A 10,361-nucleotide genomic window follows, 5' to 3' on the forward strand; every position below is an offset into this window, starting at 1 on the left:
ATATTAATAACGAGAGAAAAAATGACGCAACTAGGACAGCAATTCAAAAGTGTGCTTTTGAAAAAAAATAACAATGAGAAGGATTTGGCATTTTTAACTTAAATGACACCTTATGGGTTACGTGGGATAAACGGCCAGGTCAGAGATCCTTACGTTTTAGGCATAGCCATTCTCAATCAGCAGCATTAGTCACTTATTATACAGCGACATAATCGAACCACAGGACTGACTGTAATAATTATAGCTCACTCACAGCTGAAAGTCTCGTATGTATTCAGCAGCATATTGCAACTCAAACCTTAAACCTTTCAACATGCAGCCTTGCCTTCCTTGAAACTAAACTCAGGTAGCATAGGAAGTTGAGGGCGGTCCCCCCACTGTTCGGAATACATCAAAATTAGGAAAAATTACTTTCAGGAAAAATAGAAGAATGCATAAAATTTAATCCAGATCGAACCAAAGCGCCTTCCCGCCCTAAGGCGAGCCCTGAACGCTGGCCATAATGAGTGCGCCTATGGCGCACATTCCCTCGCTTCGATCGGTCAAATAAACCTTACTCCCCACTTTTAATTTGCCTCCCACATATCTAAAAACTGGATTTTTAATATTATGGATAAAGTATAAATAAAATAATCACGGAAATTACTACGAGTTAATACCATGAAATAATAAAAACTGTTTCGTCATGAACAAAACCATAATTTATTATTTTATTACAAGTTACAGTTACCGGGTATATCTCTACGTGTCTTTGATAGTTATTTTACTAGACATTCCTAATATTATGCAAATATTCTGCATAACATATTTCACATTCTTTATATTTATTTAATTTTTATGAATAAATATAATCTGTCAATTCACGCGGATTGATGTGCACGTGTATAACTAACAACTATCAATTCTAAATTTTAAATACATTGTTAGATTGTTGAATGCTGGTTACTAAAATCTTCTTTACCGTTAAAATGTGTTTTTTTTTTGTTTGAAGTTAAGCACAAAGCTACACAATGGGCTATCTGTGCTCTGCCCACCAGGGGTATCGAAACCCGCCTTCCAGCGTTGTAAGTCCGGAGACATGCCGCTGTGCCACTGTGGGGCTAAAACATGTGTACTTGAGAATGATTGCACTAGTGATCGAAAACTCGTACCTGTTCCAAAAGTAATCTTTCTTACTGTAAAAAGTTGTTAATTGTGGGATTGTTTGATTTTATTAATAAGGCCTCTCTGATTTTACTTCTGTTAAAGTCAGGTTCATGTTTTAATACTGTGACATTCTGTTCAGAAAAACTGTTTGTTTTTTTTCATATGATCACGGACTTGGGAGTGGGTTTTTTGGTGTTCTTCCTGATCTTCAAGTTACGTCCTGTTTCACCTATGTAAAAGGCTGGACAATTGTGTTTTTTTTGTGAATGTTTCCTAGTGGGGCGGGTTCATTATATAATGTTCTTAACGTGTTTAATTTCATTCACGGAGTGAAAACAAATCTAGGCGTTACATTAAGGTTATATTTATGTGATAGTATTTTTGAAATTGCTGATAGAGGTATACTAATATTTTCTATATATATATATATATATATAGGATGGTGCAAGTGATTAGGTTTCCTTTGTTTTGTGCACTGGTTTTGGAGTTTGTGTATATGTTAAGTGTCTCTTGTTTTGTAAATTCCTTAATAGTTTATCTAAGTACTTTAGTAGGATACTGGTTAACGTTAGTTAATCATTGAGTTAAGTGCGTAACTTCGTTATCGATGTTATCTATGGTGCATATAGTGTATGTAAAATTTGGGAGCCTTTTCAGAGTGCCTAGCTTCTGGTGGATTACATGATTAGAAATCCAGTTTATGCTATTTCCGCTGTTTGTGTTTTCTATAATTGTAGTGGTGAAGCCTTAGAGGGAGGGTGATGTTAGCTTTTAAAAAAATTATCGTGTAGTTGTCTTCATTTTCCACTGTGAATTCTGTGTCTTTATGTAGGTTGTTTATGCGTTGGAGAAAGTTTATTTGTTCAGCTTAACAAGTAAAGCCACAGAAATGTCATCTACATATCTAAGCCAAAATGGAAGCTTATATATAGAAGTGACTAAGTCATACTGTTCTATTTAACGTAAGACAAGAGTGGCCAAACTACTTGATAATGGATTTCCCATGACAAGAGTGGCCAAAATACCTGATAATGGATTTCCCATGACAAGAGTGGCCAGACTACCTGATAATGGATTTCCCATGACAAGTGCACGTAAATGAAGAAACTACGGATACTTGTATTCAAAGTAAATAAAGGTGGTTTTTGTAACAGTTCGATTAGGTGTTCCTGTTTTATTTTGATTCTCTTTTTGATGTCTTGTAAAATAATTTCTACAATAAGTTGTATTACTTCATGACAAGGGGTTTGAGGGAATAGGTTTACAATATCACAGATAGAACTAATAACTTTACTGTCTAAACTATGTAAATGTTATAGAATGTGTGAAGTGTTTTTAATTGGGTGCTTATTTTGGAAACATAACGTTTCAAAATCTAGTCGAAGTATTTACCAAGGTTGTAGTTTAAAGAGCTATAAGAATACATAATTCGGTGTAAGGTTGTTTGTTTTTTATGGACTTTGGTAAACCCTAGACTTTTGGTGTTCTTGATTGATTGTATACAAACAATCATGAAGTTTAAAAATAATAGTTTTTTCTTTCAATAATATTTTGAGTAATTTGCTCAATTTTTTTGTTGTATGTTGGGTTAAGTCAGTATTTGATTCAGTAAACTTAGATGTATCATTCAATACATTTATCATTAAGGAATCATACTGTTTGGCTGGTAAAATCTCGATCGAGTTTCCTTTATTGGCTCTTTGGATAACAATGTCTTCATTGTTCCTAAAAAGTTTTATGCCTTTTTTTTCTGCCGATATCAAATGTTGTTATATAGACTTCTTTTTTTTTGTATTTTCGTAGTTTCTTTTTTACTAAGTTCATCTCGGTAGTTTTTTAATGGACCTAATTTTGGTTTGGTAGGGAATTGCTCATTAAGTTTCTTGTTTCTTTTTTAATATTTCCGGTGATTCTTCGTTATTCAACATAAGTTGAAGATTAGGTTAAAAGAACACCAAAAACTTCTTCCCAAGTCCATGAGCATATGAATAAAAAAACAACCACAGTTTTTCTGAACAGAATGTCACAGTACTAAAACATGAACCTGACTTTAGCAGAAGAAAAATCAGTGAAGCTTTATTAATAAATTCAAACAATCCCACAATTAACAAATACCTAGGCACATCTCTATATGTATTTAATCGTTATTTCACTAAATTTTCCTAATCTTATATAACTATTCCATATAAAATATTTCACATTTTTATATTTATTCACTTTCTGTTCAGCGACAAATAAATAATTTGTTAATTCACACGGATTGATATCCACATGAAAAATTAACCATTATCAATTCTAAACTTTAAATACATTGTTAAATTGTTGAATATTGATTTAAGTACTAAAATCTTCTTCAGAATGATCGCACTAGTGATCGAAACGTCGTACCTGTTCCAAAAACTAATCTTCCTAACTGTAAAAGCCGTAACTTGTAATAAAATAATACTTAATTAATCAATAAGTAAATTCAAAACGAAACTGTTAACACCATGATTTGACTACTATGGACTCTATGTCTGAAAATTCGTTATATATATAAATTGTATAGGCAAAATAGTGGTGTCAAGCATCTTCTCTTCCAACTGTAAAACGTTAATAAGGCTCGATCGAAGACAATTCAACACAAAGTTTAATAACGAAATTAGGTTCTACAAGTACAGCAACTAGAGCATGTTCTTGAGTTGCTATACCAAGAATATCAAACTTGTTTGACTCCCATTCTCTCTCTGTTCTTCTCAGGAAATTCCAGGACATGCGTGTTGCTATACAACAAATCATTACTGGGGTTAAATTGGGGTGGTTGCACTAAGTATACTGTACGCTGCCGGTGTAAAACCACACGAATATTATTTGCCTATTTGAGGGTTATTTGCGCTAACCGTACCTAATTTAGCAGTGATATACTAGAAGGAAGGCAGCTAGTCAATGCCATCCACCGCCAACTCTTAGGCTGCTTTTTACCAACGAATAATGGGTTTGACAGTCACGTTATAAAGCCTCGACACCTGAAAGGACATGCATGTTCGGTGACAGGAATTCGAACCCACGATCGGCAGATTGCGAATCGAGCACCCTAACCACTAGGCCATGTCAGGCCACACATATTATTAAACTAACAGACTGCAATCCATTAACCTTTTGGAATGAGCAGATTAATTGGGACAAGCTCAGCCAACAAAAACAAATATTATTTTACCCATGTTGAAAAGTACAATACTGATAATAACTTCATCTTTTTTATGTGCTTCAAACACAAAGCCTTTGTCAAAATCTCCTTTATGTCAACCATTTGTGAAGTATCAAATTTTATCGAATATAATGCCTAGGCTGTGAAGCATGATCTATTCATATCTCTGTAACATTGTCCATTCGTAAATGATTCCAGGTAATGTTTCACAAAAATTAAATGCTTTCCAACAAATTAACAGCAAGTTTTTAAACACTGTTACAAACAAAACTGCACGTAGACCGTACCTCTTTATTCAGACATTTTATACACTTTTTATGCACAAACAGTTCGAGGTCAAAAAGAAAATCAATAAAAGAGCGCTACTTTATCATTCTGACCTAATACTGAGTGTTAATTGTACTTTGTAAAGACAATGTCCCAGATCCCGTTCTTCATGCTCATTCTGATGGCCATGATTATGTACGATTGTCCAACACCAAAATTCATTATAATAACTTTCTGTGAGAGACAATAAGTTAATCTTTAAACATTTTCCACAAACGTACAACAAAGTCGGCTTCCAAAACTATTTTTAAGCAGGCTAGAAGCGCAAAGCCTACTAGAACTGCATTGATAGTTTGACAAATATATAACGGAATGGGATTGCTGTGATTCCAGTTTCCTTTTCAGCAAGATAGTAATTACTTTCTTGAATATTTCTTGTACTCCTTTCTTAGCAAGCATGGTAAAAACTTTCTTGAATATTTCTTGTGCTCCTTTCTTAGCAAGCATAGTAAAAACTTTCTTGAATATTTCTTGTACTCTTTTCTTATCAAGGACAGTAATTACTTTTTTGAATTTTTCTTTTACTCCTTTCTTATCAAGGATAGTAATTCCTTTCTTGAATTTTTTTGTACTCCTTTCTTAGCAAGGATAGTGATTACTTTCTTGAATTTTTCTTGTACTCATTTCTTAGCAAGGATAGTGATTACTTACTTGAATTTTTCCTGTACTCCTTTCTTAGCAAGCATAGTAAAAGAATATTTCTTGTACTTTTTTTACAATTGACGGTAATTACTTTCTTGTACTCCTTTCTTATCAAGGATAGTAATTACTTTCTTATTATGATAGTAATTCCTTTCTTGAATTTTTCTTGTACTCATTTCTTAGCAAGGATAGTGATTACTTTCTTGAATTTTTCTTGTACTCCTTTCTTAGCAAGGATAGTAATTACTTTCTTGATTTTTTTGTACTCCCTTCTTAGCAAGGATAGTGATTACTTTCTTGAATTTTTCTTGTACTCCTTTCTTATCAAGGATAGTGATTGCTTTCTTGAATTTTTCTTGTATACTCCTTTTCAGCAATGATAGTAATTACTTTCTTGAATATTTCTTGTACTTCCTGTTCAGCAAGGATAGTGATGATTGTCTTGAATCTCTCTAGAAGTTCTTAATCAACAATGTTTGTAAATACTGTTTCAAAGTTTTATGATTTTTTCAACGTTGATAGTAAAATAAAGTTTCAAGTTTTTGTTGTATATCTCATTTAAAACTGTTAATAAATATTGTTTGAAATCTTGTTTATGTCTCTCATAAAAATTATATTGAACACATTCCCGAATCTTTCTTATCTATGGCATTACATGAAGAGTTTTGCATGTTAATTGTCGAGCATAATCTCTTGATTACAGTACGTTTACATAGGGTTTGATCATTGGAAACCTAAAACAAATTCTAAAATATGCTTCAATGATTGGAGCATCACACTCCTTCTGTGTGTGTACAAAGACTCCTAAGATGTTTGTAAGATGTAAATGCAGCATGTTCATCAATTCTTTCTTGGAGACACTTAAGTATCATTTTTTTCGGAGACATAGCTACATTTAGATCAAAATGCACTTATTATTTTTTGCGCGAGTATCTTTATCTGTAGTCTATACGACTAATATTCTATGAAAGAAGCTTGTTTAACTCATCCCTTTTGTTAAAGTTGTAACTGTTGCCTTAAACATAAACAATCTCTATTTTGAAGCATTTCAACTTACTTACATACACATAAACTTAACGCTAACACACCAAGAGACGAAAAATAAAATAAAAAATGTGATACATGCTCTTTTTCGTATACAAGCACAATAACGAGTTTTATTTAGTTAAAATGTAAAGCTGTGTTTCTACTGAAAGCCTAAAACTAATCTGCGATCAAGGGTTTTACATCTTCTTCGACGCATTTTTGTCATAATGTTGAGAATAAACACTCGGCAAACTTTAAGTTGTAAATTTTCTGGCATTATCAAGTTATTTTTATTAAATCGTTGATGTCGTAAATAAATGTTTTCTCTTTACATACACATATACACAATCTACTGGCTAAAAAATCAGTCCATTGCAAACGTTTGGATGAAATAGATAATGAATTTACAGAGAATTTATAAACCAAGATTAGATAATTTAGTACAAAAGAAATTATTTAAATATTCACTGTACATTATATAATTTGCAAAATTAAAATAAATCACTATCCTTTATATCGTACCTTTAGATGATTTATGCATTCTTCCTCCTGTTAGGCCTATAAGTTAGTTCATTACCAGCTGTGAAGTAACCCCCAAAATCAAGATGAACCCGAACGTTATAAATTAATAGTAATATAACAGTAACTTTATGAATTCTAGCCCGGTTATTCGTTTAAAAACCGTTCCACTATTCTGGACGTACTAGTTTATTGCAATCGTCAAGCTATCAACAAAATATACACACTAGTACCACCTACCACAACAAGGCACGTCACTTCCAACCATGACCCTGGGGCTGTAACCTGATCACCATTCCGAACTCGGAATTTGTTTGTCACGATTCACGAAATTGGAACATTCCATTTGATCTTATGGTTTACAACCATGTAGAACTACGACCGCCAGGCAGGAGTCAAGTAAGCAAAATAAGAAATGATACAACCCTGTCGACGTTTATACATGTACATGTACTTTAAATATGCCAACCAGAGATAGATAGATAGTTAAGTTGAAATAGAAACTTACATATTTATTTCTTTCAGATGACATGCCTGGTAACGATTAGGCTTCTGTCAGTGTAGGATCATTATCTTGTGATAGCTAAACTTCCAACTAGGACTTGACATTGTGAATCCTATTATTATATTTGAGATTAGATTAGATTGAAACATATACAATTTTTCCCGCTCTTTTTTTGGCTCATTTGTTTGTTTTTATAGCAAAGCCACATTGGGTTATCTGCTGTGTCTACTGCGACGAATCGAACCCCAGATTTCAGCGTTGTAATTCAGTAAACTTATCCCCTTCCCACCAGGACACAATTTTCTTACAAAACCGACTATTAATTTGAATTTTTGTTCTAGGACAAAAAATATTAAATCATAGTAATTTGCTATTTATGTTGATTTTAATATTTTGATCATAATAAAATATATTTTTAGAAAGCTCTTAATATTATCGTTCGTGCTAATTTTGTCACTTTCATTGATCCGGTGAAAAATAAGCGCGATTTTGAACATCAACCTCTTGGATGGTCATTCAAGGACTATTGTTAACATAAAAAACATAAAACTTACCTATATTATGAAACACACTTGAAATACTATTATGAAATTCAGAAAAACTCAGACTTTCTTGACCTCCCGGGTCCAAACAACCGATGAATTGCACCATTTCCTAAAGAAACAAAAATCACAATTTTTTCATTGTGCTTTAATATAGATATGTAACTGAATATATTTTACTTTCGAGAACTGACCACGTGGAAATACTCTTACCCAGTAAATAGTAAGGTTTGTATGAATTTATAGCACTATACTCAAGATGCCACAATGCAATAATAATATATTTTTCCTCTAAATCAAATAAATAAATGAAAAAGGTGCTCGAGAATATTAAAATATATATATCACATGAGCTCGTAATTAATCAGAGTGACCTGATAAGCAACAGTATAATGCAATGCTTACATTATTAGACTTACGAGACAATTCAATAAATAATAATATTACTGTGGGATTAATCAATTTAACATGTTATTCGATATACATGAAAATTAGTGGTTATTAATGTTACATACTATTCTACAGGTATGAAAGTCAGTGTTTATTGGTGCTATATGGCATTCCACAGGTATGAAAGACAGCGTTTATTAATGTTTTATAGTATTCCACAGATATGAAAGTTATTGTTTATTAATTTGACATGATATTCGATAGACGTGAAAGTTGGTGTTTTTTAGTGTTACATATTATTATACAGGTATGAAAGTCAGTGTTTATTGGTGCTATATGGCATTCCACAGGTATGAAAGACAGCGTTTATTAATGTTTTATAGTATTCCACAGATATGAAAGTTATTGTTTATTAATTTGACATGATATTCGATAGACGTGAAAGTTGGTGTTTTTTAGTGTTACATGATCTTTTAACAGACACGAAAGCTATCGTATAGGGTTTATTAGTTTTACAAAGTATTTCGAAAATCGAGAATACTATTGTAGTGTTTATTAGATTTATGGGATATCTCGACAAAAATACACATTATTAGTGTTTATAAGTTTAACTTTGTTTTTCCGATAAAAATACACAATATTACAATGTCTATTAGTTTCACTTGATATTTGTCGATATCATGAACATCATTAGTGTATGTTAGTTTTACTTGATATTTTTTCAATAAACACGAACACCACTACAATATTTATTGGTTTTTCTTGATATTTTTTCGATAAACTGGAACACAATTACAATCTTTATTAGTTTTACTTAATATTTTTTGACAGACATTCAGCGTTTCTTGAAGTAACATGTCGTGAAATTGTCAGGAAATCGTAACTACTTCAATCTGCATCAACTGCAAACGATATAATAATTTGAAGTCGGTGTCTTGACTGATAGATTTACTTACCTTTCTGATTCTTCTTTACATAATTCTCTCAGTTGTGCGAGGTAATCGATTCTGAGATAGTCTGGCCTTTTAACATCACCCAAATTGAATATTTCTCTTAGAAGAGACAAAAAGTTGTCTCATATTGCCACCAAATGTCTTTGTTACTGAGAGTATTTATTATAGTTGAATTTCACTGAAAAGGTACTACAATATACCACTTATTAAAACAAAGCTTTACAAAGAAGACAACTTATAAATGTGTTAACAATACGTTAGTGATTATAACTCCGCTTATTCAAAAGAAGGCAAGTAGCGTAATGAAAGCTTTAAACAAATATAGCATGTCAACTAACTGTTACTATAGCAACGATATAAACATAACAACTGAAGCACCGTTGTAAGAATGTTTCTGAAAAATGTATTGTGATTAATAATATATCAGCAATATCATATTCTCAGATTTGTTCGGACCCAGTTAAATACGATGAAAAAATATTTAACTTAACTACTTTATTCAGAAAACATACAGTTCATATAAAACAACAAATTGTAATGCAGACCTAAAACACATACGTTTCACAAGTTCAAATAATTTATACAAACAAACAAGGTATGGAAATGGCATGAGAACTCTGTAAACAATGCTGACAGTACCCTTCTCTATATAGAAATAAGTTATTCTGTAATGGAAATTTAAATTTAAATAGACAGATTTTATCAAAAACAGCAGAAAAATCTGAAAAAGCAGCAAGCTTAACAAAGAAATACGAGGAAAATCTCATTAAGAAGTGACTTTGCTTAGAACTATGAACAGTCCTAAGCTCCAATGGGATTGTTAAAATGCCTAGTCACCCTCGTCATTAGGCAAATATCATTAACTAGAAAGGAGATAAGAGTTTCCAACATCTTTATAGACTATCAAAAAAATCGGCCAGATTGACATCTGGATATATTATGTCGTCAAGAAATTAATATCGCCTTTTTTTAGATGAAAAAACCCGAACAACTTATATATCAAAACAAAACATTTATTAAATGAAACAGTCGAAGCAAAATGGATAGGGTTAATCTAATGGTTAAAAGGTGAAGAGAGCAGGATATAACTAAACCTATCTCGAATAAATAAAACAAAATTATAG

At 32.0% G+C, this 10,361-nt stretch overlaps 1 protein-coding gene across 4 annotated transcripts in view; it reads right to left on the reverse strand.

Annotated features, from left to right (window-relative positions):
- The window catches only part of LOC106461768 (rab11 family-interacting protein 4A-like), a 45,943-nt gene extending 38,778 nt beyond the window's left edge, over window positions 1-7,165 (reverse strand). For 2 of the 4 annotated variants that reach the window (XM_022388808.1, XM_022388809.1), the window contains exon 1: window positions 7,088-7,165. In XM_022388808.1, the coding sequence (XP_022244516.1) occupies window positions 7,088-7,115 (28 nt within the window). In that variant the 5' untranslated portion in view covers window positions 7,116-7,165. Of the gene's footprint in view, window positions 1-6,850; window positions 7,022-7,087 lie in introns of those variants that run through there. The other 2 variants (XM_022388806.1, XM_013921620.2) reach the window with 2 other exon arrangements.
- Window positions 7,166-10,361: the final 3,196 nt, after the last annotated feature.

This window comes from Limulus polyphemus, unplaced genomic scaffold (genome assembly GCF_000517525.1).
Source record: "Limulus polyphemus unplaced genomic scaffold, Limulus_polyphemus-2.1.2 Scaffold1027, whole genome shotgun sequence".
In the NCBI taxonomy this organism is placed as follows: domain Eukaryota; kingdom Metazoa; phylum Arthropoda; class Merostomata; order Xiphosura; family Limulidae; genus Limulus; species Limulus polyphemus.